The 20,530-nt window shown below is 42.8% G+C and overlaps 1 protein-coding gene across 2 annotated transcripts in view; it reads left to right on the top strand.

Moving 5' to 3' along the window:
- Nucleotides 1-20,530, top strand: part of LOC138303675 (alpha-2-macroglobulin-like protein 1) — a 599,538-nt gene that overhangs the window by 125,637 nt on the left and 453,371 nt on the right. For both annotated transcript variants that reach the window (XM_069242992.1, XM_069242993.1), the window contains exons 5-6: nt 15,258-15,278; nt 16,488-16,647. In XM_069242992.1, coding sequence (XP_069099093.1) covers nt 15,258-15,278; nt 16,488-16,647 — 181 coding nt within the window. The remainder of the gene's footprint in view (nt 1-15,257; nt 15,279-16,487; nt 16,648-20,530) is intronic.

Genomic DNA, 20,530 nt, shown 5'->3' with positions numbered 1-20,530 from the left:
TATTTTCTTTAACAAAGTAATATTTATTATATAAATTCCCAGATTTATATTATGTCATTAGTTAACATACATTTAATTTCAAGAGTTAATGTGCTAAAACATTTTTATTAATTCTAGGTTAATTCCTGTAAATTGTTTTAAATTTGTATTTTATATTAAAATATTCTATTTTTCTAATTAATAAACTTAATTACATCTGCTACGGGGGCATAGATCTCCACAATATGTGAAAAGTTGCTAGTAGTAATATTATACTAATTATTACAGTTTTAGAAAACTCCATGCCCTGAACTGAGAGGGTGGATACATGTAAGCGTTCACTTATTTCCAATCTACACTCATGAATAGTACACTTATACAGGAGAGATCAGTAGCTGAGATGGGCTGCCATTCGCTCCATGCTATATGCTATGGTAGGAAGAACAACCATGTTAAGGACATTTAAATAGACCAGAGGATAAACAGAGCTGACTGAAAGCCACTTTATATGTGTATATATATAAATATATATATATACATATATATATATATATATATATATATATATATATATATATATATATATATATATATATTATCCAAATGGCCAGAGTCATTTTCTTACAGGATCACTCAGCTGCCGGTGCCGGTAACAAAGGAGACCACCCTCAAAAGATATTTTGTGTCCAAAAAGTAATTTACCGCACTCCAAAGTTCCTTTAGGCAGATTTATTGATAAGAATAGCAACCACCTGGTGCCTAAAGGAACTTTGGAGTGCGGTAAATTACTTTTTGGACACAACATATATATATATATATATATATATATATATATATATAAAATGATTTTTGTAGGGAGAGCAATATGTATCGGTAATGCCAGACCAGAAATATGAGAGCAAAGACAGGAAAAAGGAAAGAAAGAACAGGACGGGGAACAAGGCACTGGGTGTAGGACTTTGGGGTTAGAAGCTGACTGTTGGTCAAACAAGAAATGGCAAAGCCTATAGGTCTGACATTGGCTATAAGCAAAATATATTCTTTTCGTGCAAAGTATTGTGTGTATGTAAATATTTTGATTAGATTTGGTACCCACTTCAAAGGATTGTCTGGCTTTGTTTAAGATGAGTTTTAAGTGGAACTGTGCCTCTTTTATTGTTGTATATCCTAGAGCCAGAGTTGGCTTCTGTAAAAGGCCAGAGCAGCTGTTCAGAGCTTCATGCAAAGTTGTGACCAAGCAATGCTTGGGGTACCTCCTTGGGGCACAGACAGCAACACATGGAAGTGTGTTGAAGTATTAGGTGGAAGCCTGGCTGAACTGTGCCTCGTTGGACAAGAGCTGGCAGCAGCCCACAGAGTCACAGGGACGATACACCTGTTTTCAGTGTAATTGCTATTCCTTGGCGAAAGGAGGCTGTTTTCAATTAAACTGATATTTCACAAAAACATCATGTTTGGTCTCTGCTCATTGCCCTTCTGCAGAACACCTCACCAGGTGCAGCAGCTCCATACCTTCTATCAGTACAAAAAGGGTCACTTTTTTGACCAAAAGATGCAGTAAGTACAGCTAGTCTGTAATGGATACAGATGTAGAAACGTGTGCGAGCTCTGCTCTGGGCATGACAATCGCAGTGGTTGACTTTTTAGAGTCAATTAGGCCCACCTACCAGAATCCACTGGATCTCAGAGAATACGTCACTTGAAGGAAGACATGAGGAATGAGGAGCTGAGCTGTTGGACCCCTGTGACTGTCTCAAGCTATTGGTTGTCTCTCAGCACTGGGCAGCGGTGTGAGGACTGCGGACACAACCATATAAACAGAAGTACACTTCAAGCACATAAGAAAATTCTGTCCATAGACTATTCCCAGGTGGCTGTGCTCCAAGCTCAGACTAGCTTAATGATGCCTGTTAGAAATTGGGTCTCTAGTTGGCAGATGTCTGCACCCTGTCCAAATAGGGACCACAATCCTAGTCAGGGTAAGTCAGATGCACACCCTAAATTAACCTATGCTCACCCTCTGGTAGCTTGGCATGGAGCAGTCAGGCTTAACTTAAGAGGCAATGCGTAAAGTATTTGTGCAACACTTAATTACAGTAACACAGTAAAAGACACCACAAAAATACTCCACAACAGTTTTGAAACAATAGATAATATTTATCTGAATAAAACCAGACCAAACAACAAAAATTAAATCAGTAGAAGCTGGTATATGATTTTTTAAAGATTAAGAGCCTGATTACAACTTTGGTGGAGGGTGTTAATCCGTCCCAAATGTGACGGAATATCCCGCCCGCCGTATTACGAGTCCATTATATCCTATGGAACTCGTAATACGGTGGCGGGATATCTGTCACATTTGGGACGGATTAACCCCCTCCGCCAAAGTTGTAATCAGGCCCTAAATGTGAAAACAGTGCTTAGAAATCACTAGTGTTCAAAAGGTTACTAAAGGACAGGAGGGGCTGGTGCAAATCCAAAATCCAGGGCAACCCCAATGGAATGAAGGGTAGGCCGGCTACAGAACCCACGCAGGGTCTGCTGAATCAGTACCTTTGATGAAGCAAAGCATTGATGCGTTGGTTTTTGGGGAAATCAGCTGCAGAACCCACTTCTGAGACCCAGGACTGGAGGGGGCCCCTCTGCCATCTGTTAGTCTTACCCTTGCCTGAGTCCAGCAGCACCAGGAGAGTTGTAGGCAGTCTTCTATGCCCCTGAGACTGCAGGAGAACAGGAGACAAGCCAACAAGCCCTTGGAGAATCCTAGGTTCCAAAATCATAAGAACAGGTCCAGTCGTTCTCACTGCAGACAAGAAGCAGCAGGCCAGCACCGCAAAGCAAATAGCAAAATGGCAGTCCCTCTTATAGCACAGCACACAGCAAGCAGTAGGCCAGCACAGCAATGCAGTTGCAGAGTGGCAGTCCCTCGGGTCAGCACAGCAGTCCTTCTTCCTGGCAGAGTGTCCTTGGTTCCAGTGGAATTCTGATTTGGTGAGGTTTAGGGTCCAGTATTTATACTTTGATGCCCTGGTTCTGGAAGGTGGGAGACACTTCTAGAGGCATGCCTTTAAAGCGCCCAGATGCTCTTCTTCCCCTTTCCTGGCTCCAAGCTGGCTGAAGTGAGAATGCAGGAATTGTAAGCCCTATTGTGTGTGGACAGGACAAGCCTATTCAGGTGTAAGTGAGGTAATGCTAAGGTCTGTCCCCCCACAAGCCAGTAAATGATTCATGAAGGCCAATCAAGTCAAAACCTATTCTTCCATTGTGTGTGGCTGTCTGAGGGAATGCACAAGTTCAGTTGCCACCTCACCTGTGGCATGACGTGTATTGAGAGCCAGGCAGAGGCTTAGAGTAAGAATGGTTTAAGTAAGAACATTTCAACTTTCTAGAAGTGGCATTTTCAGACTTAGAATTTAAAATCTGACTTCATCATAAGTTGTGATTTTAAATTGTGAGTCCAGATACACCAAACTCCATGTTCCTATCTTTTGCCCAATTGAAAGCTACACCTAAAGGATGCTTCAAGGTAACTCTAATGTTAGCCGATATGAGAGATAGGCCTTGCAGTAGTGAAAAATATCTTTAGCAGTTTTTCACTGCCTGGATGTTAAATTCAAAAATACATGTCCAGCTTTTTAAATACACTGCACCCTGCCATTGGAGAAAAACAAGCCTACCTTAGGGGTGATGTATATGTAATTGCTAGAACTGGGGTCTTTGGTTGGCAGTCAGGTTACCACCTGTCCACGCAAGGACCCTGACTCTAGTCAGGGTAATTCACACACAATCCAAATTATCCTGTGCCCACCCTCTGTTAGCTTGGCCCCTAGCAGTCAGGCTTAATTTAGAAGGCAATGTGTAAAGTATTTGGGCAATACATCATGCAATAACACAGTAGAACATAACAAAAATACACCACACAGTGTTTAGAAAATAATTAATATTTATCTGCTAAGATGCAGGTCAAAACGATTAAGATACAATAAGTTTATGTTGAAAATATCACTGTAAAAATGATATAAAGTGTCTTTTAAAAACAATAAATGTCTCTTTCAAGCACAAAGTACCTTGTTTGCGTTCAAAATCTCTGCAAAAAACTGCAGAGCAGGAGATGCGTGAAACCAGGAGGTTTACGTTGATGTCTCGAGCCGCACACGGCAATGAGTCATTTAGTTTTCATGCAGGGATGGCTTTGCGTCAATTTCTGTTGCTTAGTCGTGGATCCTCTTTGCGTTGCGGGGTTTTTGGACGCCCCGGTGACGATGCATAGATTTCTGGCGCTGACAGGATGAAGTCACAGGGGCTACGTCGATCCGGTGGGTGTTGCATGGTAATTTCTACCGCATGGCAGGCGCTGTGTCGATTACGTCTCTGAACGTCGGGCTGCGTCGTTCTGGCTCACCTGTGCGTCGATCCAGTGGGCGGTGCATCGAAATTCCGGTCGCTACGCTGCGTCCATCTTCTCCTTGCAGAGTCGGGCTGTGTCGTTCCGGTTCAGCGTGCAGTGAATTTTTCACCGCGATGCAGACTGTGCGTCATTTCTGGCAGGCTTTGCATCGATTTTCAGCACACAAAGAGTCCTTCTTGTAGAGATGAAGTCTTTTTGGTCCTGAGACTTCAGGGAACAGGAGGCAAGCTCTTTCCAAGCCCTTGGAGAGCACTTTCCACCACAGCCAGAGAGCAGCAAGGCAGCAGGGCAACCGCAAGGCAGCAGTCCTTCATAGAAAGCAGTCAGGTGAGTCCTTTGGGAAGCCAGGCAGTTCTTCTTGGCAGGATGCAGGTTCTGGTTCAGGTTCTCTTCTCCAGGAATCGTTTTGTCAGGTAGCGTGTCTACCTCAGAAGTGTCTAAGTTGGTAGGGTCAGAGACCCTGCTTAAATATCCAAATGTGCCTTTGAAGTGGGGGAGTCTTCAAAGAGTGGCTTAGAAGTGCACAAGGTCCCCTTTCAGTTCCATCCTTTCTGCCAGTGTCCTGGTAGGGGGTGTGGCAGTCCTTTGTGTGAGGGCAGGCTACTGTCTTTTGACATGTAAGTGTCAAGCCCTCCATCCTCCCAGCCCAGGAAGACCAATTCAAAATGCAGTTGTATGCAAGTGAGGCTGAGTATCCTGTGTTTGGGGTGTGTCTGAGTGAATGCACAAGGGAGCTGTCAACTAAATCTAGCCAGACGTGGATTGGCACAGAAGGATTTAAGTGTAGAGAAATGTTCCTTTTCTAAAATAAGCATTTCTAAAATAGTAATATAAACTCAAACCTCACCATTAAGCAGGATTTTGTATCACCATTCTGGCCATACTAAGTATGACCTGGGTACTCCTTTCAGATCAAGATCTACCACTCAAACACTATAAGAGGGTAGCCCCAAACCTATCCTATGAAAGGAGCAGCCCTCACAGCAGGGTAAAAACGAATTTAGGAGTTTTACACTACCATGACATATAGAACACACATGTTCATGTCCTGCCTTTAACCTACATAGCACCCTGCCCTATGGGCTTGCTAGGGTCTACCTTAGGGGTGACTTATATGTAGAACAAGAGGGGTTTAAGGCTTAGCAAGTACTTTTAAATGCCAAGTCGAAGTGGCAGTTAAACTGCTTACACAGGCACTGCAGAGGTAGATCTGAGGCATGGTTAAGGGGCTACTTATGTGGGTGGCACAACCAGTGCTGCAGCCCACTAGTAGAATGTAATTTACAGGCCCTGGACACATATACTGCACTTGACTAGGGACTTACAAGTAAATTAAATAAGCCAATTGGGTATGAGCCAATGTCACCATGTTTTAAGGAGAGAGCATATGCACTTTAGCACTGGTTAGCAGTGGTAAAGTGCACAGAGTCCTAAAGCCAGCAAAAATGAGGTCAGAAAAAGAGAAGGAGGAAGGCAAAAAGTTTGGGGGTGACCCTTCAGAAAGGCCATCTCCAACAGTAATGAAAAGGAAGGTTTGCACCTGGCAAGTACACACACTTGCTAGGTCGAAATGGCTGTTTAAATCTGCACACAAAGGCTCTGCAGTGGCAGGCCTGAGTCATGTTTGAAGGGTTACTGTAGTAGGTGGTACAATCAGTGCTGTAGCTCCACTCATAGCATTTAATTTACAGTCCCTGGGTACATATAGTGCATTTTAATTGGGACTCACAAGTAAATTAAATATGCCAATTGTGGATACACAAATGTTACCATGTTTTAAGCAGAGCATCCATGCACTTTGACACTGGTTGGCAATGGTAAACTGCCCTGAGTCCTAAAGCCAACGAAAACAAGGTCAGAAAACAAGTAGGAGGAAGGCAAGAAAGTCTGGGAATGACCCTGCATAAAGGGCCATTTCCAGCAGAGCCCTAGGCCATAGCACACATACAGCTGCACCGCCACCGCAATTGGTCTGACTCTTGTTACTAGGCCTATCAGTGCCACTGACACTCAATATGGACCATTAGAACTATTTGTGCACATACCATCTGAGATCACTGATACATAGTGGTAGGACCAGTTGTGCCTGAACTCTGTGAGGCCACGGATGCTCATTACCTAGTCCCATTGTTGCAGGTACCTTGTGTGGTCAATGATGTGCATAATGAGGCCCATTAACCTAGGCAGTGTGTGGTGCCACTGAAAGCTACTACAAGGCTCAATGATACACCAAATATATGGGTCATTGATGTCCTTTACTGGGATGTCTAGTCTAGACAGTCTGTGAACCCAGTAACATCTGTCATTTGGCCCTTTGTTGCAGGAAGTCTGTGGTGCCACTTGCCCTTGATTAGACAGTCTGGCCTGCAGCCAGAGCAGGAACTCTAGAGGTTCAAAGAAAGCAACAGAGCAGATGGTGGTCCATTTGAAACTTACATTTGTGGTATATTGTGGAACTGGAATGAGTGGTGAAGGTAGTTGGAGGCCAAGGATTTTCACATTGTAAATCTTATTGCGCACCAAACAATGTAAAAAAAAAGGAAGCTCTAGAAGAGTATCATAAAAAATGTAGAACTTCTAGAGCCGCATATTTTTGTCGAACAAAATTAGCTCTGCCCAAAACAGCTAAAAACTTCTTTTTCGGGTGGTTAAGACACCTTCTGATCATACAAACACAATACCTGTCATTCATCTATCACAACCCCTTTGTGAGGAGTTAGCCACTTTCTTTTTGAAATGGTAAATGATATTCAGACCTCTTTCTCCCATACATCAGAATGTACTCCCCAACAGGCTTGCTTGGATGGGCCTTGTGGATTGAACAAATTTCAGCTTTGGACCCATCATATTCCTCTTCTTCTACAATTAAGTCAGTTTCACCTCTTGACCAGTGCCCTTCTTCGGTTTTCTGCAAATTCAAATCACAATCCTTGGATGTACTCATTCAGTCTTTAAGGGCATGGAAACATGCAATGGTCAAGCCCTTGCTGAAGAAGCCTAATTTAGATCAGTTTACTTGGTCAAATTATAGGCCCACTTTTCCCAAAGTGGTTGAAAAACGTGTGAATAAACAGCTTATGTCGTTCGCAGAAACTAATGGTCTGCTTCACCATTCTCAATCAGCCATTACAGCAGGACACAGCACAGAGTAAGTTCTCTTGCCGGTCACGGACTATCTTAGGCAACAACTAGACACGGTAGGCACTGCAGCACTAACTCTCTTGAACCTCAGTTTTGCTTTCGATATGGTGAACCATAATATACTTCTTAAAAGATTAGAGACTATGGACCTCATTAAAACCCTGGGGGATGGGGGAGAAGTGGCGGTAATACCGCCAACAGGCCGGCGGAAAAAAAAAATGGAATTATGACCATGGCGGTTACCGCCATGGTCATCCGCCACTTCTCCACTCCGACCGCCAGGGTGGTGACGACCGCTGGGCTGGAGACTTCGGTCTCCAGTCCGGCGGCCGTCACCAGACCGCCGGTGGTATCATGACCCTGCATACCGCCATGGATTTCGTGTGGTTTGGAACCGCCACGGAATCCATGGCGGTAGGCACTATCAGTGCCAGGGAATTCCTTCCCTGGCACTGATAGGGGTCTCTGCCACCCCCTCCCCCATCCCTGAGTCCTCCACCCACACCGCGAGCCCCCTACCGCCCCCCAAAGGTGGTAGAACCCCCACTCCCCACCCCCCCCACATCGACACACATCCCCCTTCACGCACACAGACACCACCACCACCACACATACCCGCACACATACTAACAAACATTCCAGCAGGCACACACAGTCATACACGCACACATACATACAGACATACACGCACACATACTCACAGTCAAACATACAGGCAGACACGCACACATTTCCAAACACACAACACCCCCTGCATGCATACACGCACTCACACACCCCCTCTACACACTCACACTCACACCCCCATGCACGCACACACCACACAACACCTCCCCACACCCCTCCAATAACGGACGATGACCTTACCTGTTCCGGTGATCCTCCGGGAGGGGACAGGATCCATGGGGGCTGCTCAGCCACCAGCACCCTGTCACCAGAACACTGCCACACTGAATCATGGGTTGTGATTCGGTGGGCGGTGTTCTGATGATGGGTTGTGGAGGTGGAGCAGCCTCCACTTCCCTGCCAACTGCCAGTATGGCTTCTGGCGGCACTCTGTCCGAAAAAGGATGGAGGGCTGCCAGCAGTCATAATATGCTGCGCGGAAAACCACCTGCACTGGAGGTCTTCAGCGTGGCGGTACCTCGGCGGTCTTTCATAAAGACCGCCGAGGTCGAAATTAGGGCCTATGGGTGTGCATGGCACTGTTCTTTTTTGCAAGACTTTGTCTTTCAGGTTCGTTCTCATCAGCATTGCTCCAAGCCTCATCCCCTTCCCTTCTGAGTCCCTCAGGGCTCCATATTAAGTCCTATTTTGTTTAATGTCTACGGAAGTCCACTTGCAGATGTGGAAAATTGTGGTCTTACTCTTCTGTCATATGCTGATGATACTCAGCTTGTGATCTCTCTGTCATCCCCAGCAAATGACAGCACAGCAGCTTTGAAAAGATGTTTTACACAAGTATCTACATGGATGAACACCAACTTCCTCAAATTAAATGGGGATAAGACTCAGGTGCTTTTGGGGGGCAACCTTCCCCATCTCTGTGGCACTCATTTGTAGCCAAAGGTGATGAGTACTATTCTGACCCCTGTCCCAGTGGTTAAGAACCTGGGTGTTTAGCTAGATAATGAATTATCCATGGGCCACCAAATTACTAAAGTCACCTCCACTCGTTTGAGAGAGAAGGATCAAGAGAAGATTGAGCTGCTGGCTAACAAATAGCTGGAGCAGCATGGCTTTAAGTAAAAAGTGCAGAGGAACTCTCAACATACTGGCTCCAAACAAAAGGGTGATGACCAGGGATATTCTGAAGGGTCAAACAGAGGCAAAATCGAAAAGGGAATTGGGTTCCGAGTCAGGAACACAAGGAGAAAGGAGGACAGGAAGGTTTTTCCAAGTTCAAGGTGCTTATTTGTTATACGTGTCACAACGAGGGGAATTACAAAAGGGAGTGCCAGGTGAAAAGACTTGTACCAGCTGTACCCACAATAGCAAGTGTGTTAACTGTAGATGAAGGGACCTAGTAGGGCCGTGTATGTATGTATGTTGTATTTTTATAACACAAACCTAGCCCAAAGTGAGTGAAGTGCTGTACAGGGCCAAAGGAAGGCATACAGTCAATGACTGATAGGAGAGGTAGTTGGTTTCATTGACCATAAGTGTACGATTCCTACATTGTAATTTTCTGTTCTTTGAGGAGGTGCATCTTCTACCTTTTCCTCTATAAGAACAGCATTTGGTTGTTTCTGGTACATATGGGAATGTTATTCTAGATCCTTGGTGTGTAGGGGTTAAATGCCTATTGCTTTGTTTTTTCTTTTTTTTACACTTCTTAGCCTCCAGTCTGAGGGCTTCCTGTCTGCCGGTGTGCAGAGAGCGTACAAGATAAGCTGGGTGTTTATCTTTATGGCTTTGTGCATGAAGCATTCTGGATCTGAAGAAGGTGCAGGTTTGCAAGGGGAGCCACTGGAGTTTTATCTGGATGATGATGTCATCATATTTCTTCAGACCCTGAAAGAAGCATGCTGCAGTGCTTTGAATGGCCTTTTGGGATGCCAATGTGAGAGAGTGATTAGAAGAGACTAAGGGCCTGATTTAGATATTCGCGGAGAGGTTACTCCATCCCAGCAATGAAGGATACCCTGTCTGCCGAAATCTAAATTCATCTAAATCCAATAGGATATAATGGGATTTAGATTTCATGGATGAGATATCCGTCACCGTTGTGACGGAGTAACCCCTTCAAAAATATCTAAATAAGGCCTTAGGTTGGTTGGAAGAATGAACTGCTTGATAGTGAGCCTGTGAATCCTTGGCCGTGAGCTAGCAAGAAATTAGTTGATCCCATATGCAGAGTGATTACCTGTTGTCATTGACCCATTAAGTGCGCTTAGCAGGACACTTAGGCATACAAAACACACAAAGAGGCTCCTCAGTTATGGTGGAGGCTCTGCACTCGTGTCATATACACCACACTTGTGGCGAAATCTCCGCATGGCTCAATCTCTCCAGTTAGCTGTGTGGACATTCTGCCATGAGTGCAGAGACTTCGCCACAAGTGTGGAGCTTCCGCCACAACTGCAGACACTCTTTGTGAACCGGGCCCTATTTTCTACTCACCAGGGATGCTCAGAGACCCAGAGATGTTCTGTGAAATCTATCCTTCTGTCAGTTGAATGGTAAGTCAGAAGGTTCAACTAAGTCTCTGATAGTGCCTCTAACGTGTGTAGTTGTTCCACTTGAACAGCAAAGGCACTCCCAGGGATCTTTTTCTAGGGCTAGATTTGCTAAGGCAGTGATTTCTGATGGTGGAACAAACATCATTTTCTCTTACAGGAGAAAGATGTGTGAGCAAACTGGTGTGACCTACCAATGCTCCATGTCATTCAACCTACCACAAATGGGCTTGTAGAAATGTTTAACAAGACCCTTAAGAGCATGATGGAAAGTCTGCCAGAGAACCTAAGGATGATGTGGGGTCTTCTCCTGCCATGTCTCCTGTTAACTGACAGTGATATTTCACAGAAGAATATAGGGTTCAGTCCCTTTGTGCTTCTGTTTGGGCACCCAGTGTGGGGCACACTTACTTTAGTCAGGGAAGGTGAGAAGGAGCCTCTGAATTTCAGTCACTTGAAAAGGATGTGATGGACTTTGGTTAGCTTCAGGGATTGAGGGCACAATCCATAAGTCCGGTAAAGAAAATCCTTCAAGTAAGCCCAAAGTTGATAAATCAGTGATATGGCCAGAAAGCAGTATTAACTGGGTACCAGGATGGTCAGGAGGTGTTGGTACTGAGGCATACGATTTCTGAGATAAACTACTTGGTGAACCCTGGTGCCACAATGCAGCCAAAGAGGGTACTGCATGTGAACCGCTTAAGTCATACTTTGCCTTCTTCACAATGCACATTATGGAAAAGACATAGGAGGCTGAGGAAGTCAGCAAGCTACTTCCAGACCTGCAGCATGATGATGTGAAAGATGACTCTATTGATGCCTTATATGGTGCCCCTGCAATAATGCCTAAGCAGCAGAAAGAGTGTAGAGAAGTGCTGGGATGATTTTCCCATCTCTTTTCACTGACTCCAGAATGACACCTGTCTGTGTCCATAGGGGATAACTTGCCAGTAAATAGTGACACTTACCAGATGTATGACTGAGTGCATCAAGGCAAAAGTTACCAAGATATTGGACTTGGTGATGATTAAGTGTTGGTTTAGTCCTTTGGCCAGCCCAGTGGCATTGGTGCTCAAGCAATAACCACAGACTTGCACTTTTGTGTGGACTGCAGGGCCCTCAAACAGTGACCAAGACCGCTGCTCACCTGGTTCCCTAAGATGACAAGAGAGTAGATTGACTTGGTGCTTCTCACTACTTGGGTACTGGCAGATCTCATAAGCAGCTGGTGCCAAGGAGAAGACAGTATTCTCTATGCCAGAAGGGTCGAATTGTAGTGTGGTCAGTTTTATGTATCCTTTGCGTGTTAGCTTCAGGCGTTAGGCCTTTGTGCACTTTGCCCTGGATGTATTTTATTCCTTTGCTCGCAGCATAGAGCCTCTGTGCACTTTGCTCTAAATGCTTTTTATTCAGCTTCGTACTGTTATTTTTCGAATAGCCAGTTCTACGGTCTTGTTTTATTTTTTGTATCACACTGTTTAGCCTACTTCAGCACTGGAGTTCTTGTTCACTCTGTGCTTCAGTCAAGGATACAGTCTGGTACATTGCCGATAGATGTGGTAGGAGTTTAGTCTTTGGCATTCTTGCGTAGGGACATTTTGTGATCACATTGGCATGTTAGTTATAAAAACACTTCCTTGTCCTAAAACACGCAAGAGGGAGATTCCGACCAGGGAACCACAACTAGACGCTGACTGCCTCGTTGCAGATGCTGAACCAGATCACAGGCCTTTGCTCAGGTATGAGGGTTGATGGCTTCCGGGGGAATCTAAAATGCAAGTTAGTAGCTTAACATGCTGTGCTCGAAATAGAACTAACTGAGAGAGAGAATAGAATCTATTAACACCATGATAGCGTTATTCTTATGTTTCACTCTCCTCGTGACTATTTTAATCCTACTGTGTTGTATGGTTCTGGTTATTTCGGCTCACGCCTTAATATCTAAAATGCAGTCGTTTTATTAAAACAATCTATAAAACTTAAACTGCCTTTGTCATTTGTATATGAGATCATACTGGTTTGGATCTGAGTGACCACAACTTCCCTGAGAAGTTCCAAAGATGTCATGCGCTCGGCTGCCCAATCATCTCTTCCCCTTGGGAGAGATGAGGCACTGCTAGTTAGCCGGAGCAAAACCGGATTTGAGGTGACAGTGGTCCTTCCAAGTGGGTAAGACTTAGTCCCCCACACCAGGAACAACCCTGCTACCTAGAAATCCAGTAGTCTCATTTAGGATAATGAGAGCCCACGCAACAGAATCAGGGTAGGGTTATGTCTTTTGTGATCAAGAATGGTCCTTCCACAAGAGTTCAGGATGGATTACATTTATGAGAGTGCTGTCTTCAGGAATTCATGGAAGGGCCAACTTAGACACTTAGAAAAGGTGTTGGGCAGGAATCTGGGAGCAAACCTGACCTTCAGGCCAGCCAAGTGCCAAGTGGGGCAGACCTCTGTTGTCTATCTTAGCCATCAGGTGGGCAATGGGAAGATTCTCCCTTTGGATGCCAAAATTTATTTTCTGTAGGGGATTCCCACAATCCAGGCACAAGTGAGATTCTCTTTGGATATTACAGAAAGGACTCACTGGATATCACAGAAAGTTTGTGGCTAACTATGAGGCTGTAGTCGCACCCATAACATCCATGTCATCTAAAAACAGCCCATGCAAGTGATTTAGACTGCTTAAAGTCAGAAGGTATTTGGGCATCAGAAGAGAGGGCACCTTGCTATAGCCACAGCTTCATTGTACAGACTGATTTCTTAGATTTGGTATTTTGCACATAAGGCTGTTCTCTTACCCAGCACAACGTAGTCCAGCAACATTCATTGGTCTATTTTTTTTTAAATCTGACCCCTAGTGTCACCTACATTTCCTGGGAAAACCACTGCTAAAAAGAGCATATCCTACAGAAACCAATGTAGAAGAGTAGCGAGTCTGAGAGCCTTTAATCATCACATAGCTGCTTCCTTGTAGATTCAGTCCAAAATTGGGAACTTAATTTCTGTAACATTTTCCCACCTCTCTAGTGAACTCATGGACTTATTTAAAGGGCAGTAGCCACTGGTTATGCTGTAGTCATTGCCTGCATAGACACTCTTGAAATGTGTATCGTTGAATGCAGAATTGTCTCCCAAAGTTGCCCAGCTAAGATGGTTGTTGATGCCCTCTGCCCCTTTGAATTCTTTTGGACATGTCCCTTGCAAAACAGCGAAAGAATCTACACCAAATTCGCATAATTATTTTGTTGAGATTTTAATATTACCAATTGTAAATGGAATTCGTAGTGTTGTGTTAAATCTCCTTGAATATTTTATTATATGCTTTTTTGTAACTACAATATATTTCTGTTGTGTACTTTTGCCTAGCAACATTGAGTAAAAAAAATATTGAAACTGAAAAAGTAGGCTCATCATACCCCCATCAGGGTATCATGAGGGTGCAAGGTGAAAAGAGGCTATGCCTAATCACACAAAACAAACTTCCGCCAAAAGAGCACCATGAAAAAACTATTATTTAACAAATAGTTTTGTAAATGGCGTCCCAAATGTCAAGTGTATGGTTTGCAATAACAATCTTATCCAAGCAGGAAGGAACTCCAGGTAGTTATCGACCAGAAGGGAGACCCTGAGACCCTATGATTCCACCTGGTCAGTCACTAACTGGGGGTGCCCCACCCCCTTGATGATATTGCTGAAACAGCATGAAATCAAATGCTACAGTAACCAATGTTTGAATGAATAAATATGGGCCTTCCCAAGCTTTGCTGTATTAGTGTCAAACATGTTGATGCTAGTCTTGTAAGGCGCCACAACTGCTTCAGAAATTCTGATGCAGCAGTGCTAATGACCGCCCTGGTACGCTGTATTGTAAATACAGTGCTACCATACTGTCCTTAGTGGGGCGCACAGCGTCGCAAGCAAACTAGCACATTGTGATTGATGCACCATTTTGTTGTAAATGAGGCCCCTATTATCTCCATTCACAACGCCCTTTCATTGCATTTCCTTTTCTTTCTTTTTCTAAATCCATTTTTCCTTCCTGCTGCTTTGTTGCATTTTTTCTTTCCCTCTTTTCTCTCGTCCTCCTTTCAATCTCAGCTTTTTTTTACTCCTTCTTTTTTATGTAATTTTTATCTTATCTTGCTTCCTCTATTCATTCTTTCGCTATTTCTTTCTTTTATTTACTTCCTTCCTGTATTTTCTTTTTCTTTTAGCTCATTTTTCTGCTTGTTTCTTCTTTCTGCTTTCAGACTACTTTATCAATATTCTTCTTTCATTTTTTTCCATTCTTTATTCCGTTCTTTCATTCTTTTCCCTCTTTCTTTGTTCAGTTATTTGCCACTTCCTTGTTCCTTTTTTTGTTTTTCTCTTTAGTTGTCATCTTCCCTAATGTTCTATCTCTCGTTTTGTGCACATTTTCCTTATCACACGTTTTCCCTCTCCAACCGCTTCCTATTTTTTAGTGTTATTTTTGTAAGCTTTTAAACTTGAAAAACAATTCTGTCTCCCTTCTGGTTAACGTTTTTTTTCTCCTCTCTCCCCATGTTAAGTATTCTATCATCGAACTCAAGGTAAGAGACATTTCTTTATCTATGTAATGTATTGTTGTCTGCTTTTTTTGGAAGACAACTAGTTGGATAGAAAAATCACTGAATATATTTGACATTACTTAAGTCAGAAAGTCGAAGGACGGAGAGATACTTGTGCCTCTACTCAGGAAGCTCTCTCTCAAACCAGGAGCACAGCTCACACACCTATAAGCATGATCCCAGAAGCCCAATGGTGTAGAATTAGAAATAATTTATCAAGAGGCAGGCATCACAAAATTGTTTATCTCTTGTGACAATTTGTTGAAAACATATGAGAAATCAGAATGCTGATCAAAAAGAAATACTCTTCAGATTAATTCACATTGTGATTCTTGGCTCAAATGTTTCAAGTGTACTTGCCCTTGCCCCGAGGAAATTTACCTGGGGAAAAGTTCATGGAGACGCGTGTTAGTCGGAAATGTCACACATTCTGGAGTTTCCCAGGCCATTGGTACTGAGGGTCATAAAGGTATTTTGGCATGTGTTACATTTTAGTAGAGCATTCCTCTGTAGACAATATTCGTATTCTTTTTTATACCAGAAAAGCTTTTGTGATCGAATATATATACAAAAAGATTTGGAGAGGGTCGCAATCTGACCTGCCTCATTAATAGTTATGACCAGGTTACAAATGTGACTAACTCTGATTGAAGAAATCATAGGGGTTGTGGCCTGCTTGCGTCAGTGGACGACCATGTCTGTGATTGACTTTAGATAAAGTATGTTTAAAAAAAAACAGTCATATTTCCTTTAAGGAAACACTGCTTCTTTTAAAAAAGTTTTTTATTTCATAAACGTTTCTTTGAGGTCTCATCGAACACTGACTTAAGGTTGCAAATTATTGATACACATGGGACTGAGACATTATTTGGAAACAGACATCCACAACATGCCTCTTTCCAAATAGCTGCTTGTAAACCATTTCCAAGCTCATTTAAAGAATGTCATATAATTTTGCGATTCAGTAAATGGGTTTAACATGTATAGGTAAACACTTTTAAACAGTTTCAAACCACTACTTTAGTGAATCACAGGATGTGCGATTGATAAAAACTTGTGTACATCTGCCCCTTGGTTCCTATGGACTATGTAACATCATTGTGAGTGTAACAGGCCTTCACCGTTAGTTGAGGACAGGGATGTGTGCCATTGACTAGCTACTCTTTATGTTCCCTTCCCACCTTGGTGCAGGACCCTAACGGAAACCGTCTGGCCCAGTGGCTGCAAGTGGCACCAAACAAAGGCATTGTGGATCTCTCCTTCCAGCTTTCTGATGAGCCATCGCTCGGCACCTATGCTATCATTATCGAGAATGGCGAGGGCTTTAAGACCTTTGATGTGTCGAAGTATGGTAGGTGTTGCTGCAAGAGGAGGCTACACAAATCTCTCCTGGGCTTTTCTCCTCTCCAGTGTTCATGGCTATATGCCAGCTATAACCTTTTATATTCTGTTTGTTACGTTTGGGATGGGAAATCACATGCACACACGCACACGCATGTTAACAGACTAATTCCACATAAATAACACATGACTATGTATTATGGTCTTATGGGACCATCTTGTGGTTGTGGTAGCTTTGAAAAAGAAAGGGACCTCAGATGAAGCACACAAAACTCCTTGAGTTACTTTCCTCTATGTGGGTATCTCCTGTAGTCATTGCTGTGAATACGCAGCCGGTCTATGCCCTCTATATGGTATACATTTAATTTTAGTAGAGCTGCAGCAGATCGCAGTCTGGTCTGATTCCCAAAGATTCTGCATCCTATTTCTTATGGGTAAATTTCTAATATTCTTCTGATTTAGACATGAAGCTCGGAACATAGAAATAGGTTCTTCGATATGCAATTTTCAAATCACAAGTAGGCTTTTCTATTTACAGTTTCTATTTGTTGTCCATTCTGGTAGGGTTTTCAGTGTGTTTTTTAAACTTGGAAAAATCATTGGGTATCAGTTTTTACATTTACATTCATGACAGTTTGTTTTTCCAGTGCTTCCTTTTGTTTTATTATCTTTCCTTCTCTCATTCATTGCTATTCTCAGTTCTTACTTCCTTCTTTCCTTCTCCTCATCCCCTTCTTGTACCCTTTTCTGAATTTGCTCTTTCAGGATTTTTTTCATTACTCCTTTCATCTTTCTGCATATCTTGTTTTCCACCATTCAAACCTCTCTTCCCAGCAGGCTAGTCCCACTACAAGCCAAACATGTACGTTTGAAGATATTTATCTAAGTTTTTGAATAGCCAACACAAGACCTAAGCTCATCAGAGAGCTTCCTGTAGAACATGTTTGTAAAAACTAAGACAAGGGCTTTACCTTGAACAAAATTGTGTAACTATAAAGTGATACCACTGCAAACATTCTAGCGAAGCAATCAGCAAAGAGCAATAATATCAAGGAATTAAAAAGCATGCCTGTCTTGTAACTTCCACAAAGGTAAATAAGTACTAACCGAATTAATCCTGATGAATTGTCGGGTAGAATAAGGATGCCTCAGGATGAGCTAGGCGGAGTGTAGAAGTTTCCAACATATCCAGCCCAGTGAAGTGGAGCAGTAAGTTGCAGATGACAGTCACAATTGTTGAAGATCAGACTTTAGACTAAAGTCCAGGAGATGGGAAATAGAGGTTGAGAAGGAAGAGTTTTAGATTTTTTTTATGCTGGCAGGGAGGATGTGGTACAAATGACAGGAGGAAGCGAGTATTCAACTTTTGGTGCGCATTCTGAGAAAGAATGGTTGTAAGTGCATTTGTTCTTAACAGCCAGTAATTCAAGCAGTGGCGATAATGTGCATTCTTTTGGCTACATGACCTTTGATGACAGTGAACTCTGCTGCTGTACGGAAGAACAACTGCAATATTAAAGTTCATAATCTACAAGAGACCTTTGGTCATTTGACTGTTAAGGCCACCATGTGAATGAAGTCAACCAGTGTGATATAGGAGGTGAACCTCTAAAGGTAGGAAGACCACCAAGCAAGGTCTATCTACTTTAGTAAAGCTTTTCTTTCCTTCTCCTTGTGTTTCTTTATTTTTTGGGCTATGCCTACCAGATATAGGGGAATATTTACATCCCTCTAGCACCACCAAAGCATCATGTTTTGTTGCACTCCAGTGGCACTGTGCAATGCGCCATATTTACAAGGTGGCACTTACCCACTTTTTGTGGCTTAATATGGCATTGTAAATATAGGCCCCTCCGATGCAGTTTTCTGTGGCAGAGGGGCATGCAATGGGTGTTGCTGTGGGTGCTCCACCACAACACCCATTGCTTTTGAAGCTGCCCCAGATTTACAAAAATTCGTAAATCTTTGGCAGTGCCAAACACTAACACCACCCCAAGGGTGTTGTCAGCATGGCGCAACCAGGAGAAATAATTTTATTTCTCCTAGTTCTTGCTTTTTCATTCTGCAGCACACATAGAAAGAGCGAAATGCCATGAATGATTGTTTATGTGCAGGTAGGTGTTCCTTCTTGCACATAATCATTCAATAATGACCATTTGCTATTTCTATGTGTGCTGTATTCTGCAGGACACGTAGAAGTGCCAAATTGCTATTGTGGATTGTTTATGAGCGAGAATGGACACCTTCCTACTCATAAACAATCATTCCTTTCAACGCATTCACCCTTGCACTATGATGCAAGGATGCCTGCGTTGGCAGCTATGTTTAGCGCCAGCGATAAGGGAATCACAGATGTGCGCATATTTGTGTAAATATAGCACATCCCTGCATTTCAGAAGTGACGCAGCATGGCGCTGCCAATTTTGGCACATTGCTGCGTTGCGCCACTTCTGAGTAAATATGCCCCATTTGAGACGTAAGCACAAGGACTGCTAAACATTTGTCTTTCCATTCTGTGCAGCAGTTGTCCCACGTTCACTGTTCTGCTGTTTACACTTGTAAGAGACAAAAACACACACAGTTAGATCTGTTGCCATTTCATGCGTACATAATGCAAAGTAGCATTGCAGAGAACATCAGGTTGAATCCGGAGAAGGTGGACAATATTCCCAAAATGGCAGGGACAGGGAATTTCAAGTAGGTCCTGGGCACCCAGGGGCACTGGAGACAGTCAGTCATAAGGACATATTCGGCGTGGCATGGAAGGAGCATCCATCAAAAAGAATTGTTTAGGAATCATGGCTGCACTAACAGTGCTTTTACAGCAAAATATGCAGGAAAGTTGCAGGAGAGTTCAATGTTTTCTGGTTTCCACTGAAAAGTAAATATTTGCTCCTGTGGGGTTTTATAATTTACAATCAATTGTAACTGAAAACCATATACATATATAATACTCAAGCTAGTCTGCCATGAAAGTAATCCCTGTCCCATTATTAGTATGGCATCACATTGAGAACCAGCTATTTTTCATACTTAGACCCTCCTTATATGTGAATGTACAGTTTTAATGCAGATCAACTGTGTATTGGGCATGTCAAAAAGGTGGCCCAATTTTAGTACATAAGATTGCTGTAACTTTACAAGCTGTCTCTAAACTGCTGCAAGTTTGAATTATGTAATACATTAATCTACTGATTACAAGTAAAAGGGCTATTTATTGCACCTGTTAAGCAACAACACCCTTGGGTTCCTTATTTATAAATAGCACCTACTACAATTTACTGGGGAATAACATGCATATGTTGGTGTTTAACGCACGTGGTACAGTAAACACCATAGACATTTCCCCTGATAAAATTGGGTAGGCCTGACCTGCTGAAATTGAATGAAGTTTGAGGTTTTTAATGCATCCGATATTTAGCGGACGTGTTAAATACCTTTTAACTCGTAATACCAACCTGTGTGTAAACAAGCAATTTATAATTAGGCCCTAAGTAATTGATATATTTGTACACAATGTATACTTCAATGTGGGATTTTCTGAAACAAAATACACACACCCTTAAACAGATACTTCAAAACAATCTGTTTGGGACGTTATTTGACTAGGACGATGAAAGTGAAAATTCAACTAAGGTCCACATTTCAACATCTCACATACACACATGAAAAGCCTGAAGGCACTATATCAAGAGGGCACAGACTATACAACTCACCAAAAGACATCTTCTTTTATAACATTTTAAAAAATCCCTAAATCCTACGTTAGCAATAAGACACAGGGCAATGGACATTATCAGTACATTTCACTCTTTCTTCAAGCAAATCATGGGTCCGAGTAGACATCATCTCTACTGACAGTCCCTCGTGAAATATATGTTAACATCCCAAAG

Source organism: Pleurodeles waltl, chromosome 7 (assembly GCF_031143425.1).
Source record: "Pleurodeles waltl isolate 20211129_DDA chromosome 7, aPleWal1.hap1.20221129, whole genome shotgun sequence".
Classification (NCBI taxonomy): domain Eukaryota; kingdom Metazoa; phylum Chordata; class Amphibia; order Caudata; family Salamandridae; genus Pleurodeles; species Pleurodeles waltl.
Note: the sequence above shows the minus strand (reverse complement) of the source record. Positions and strands in the feature narration are given on the sequence as shown.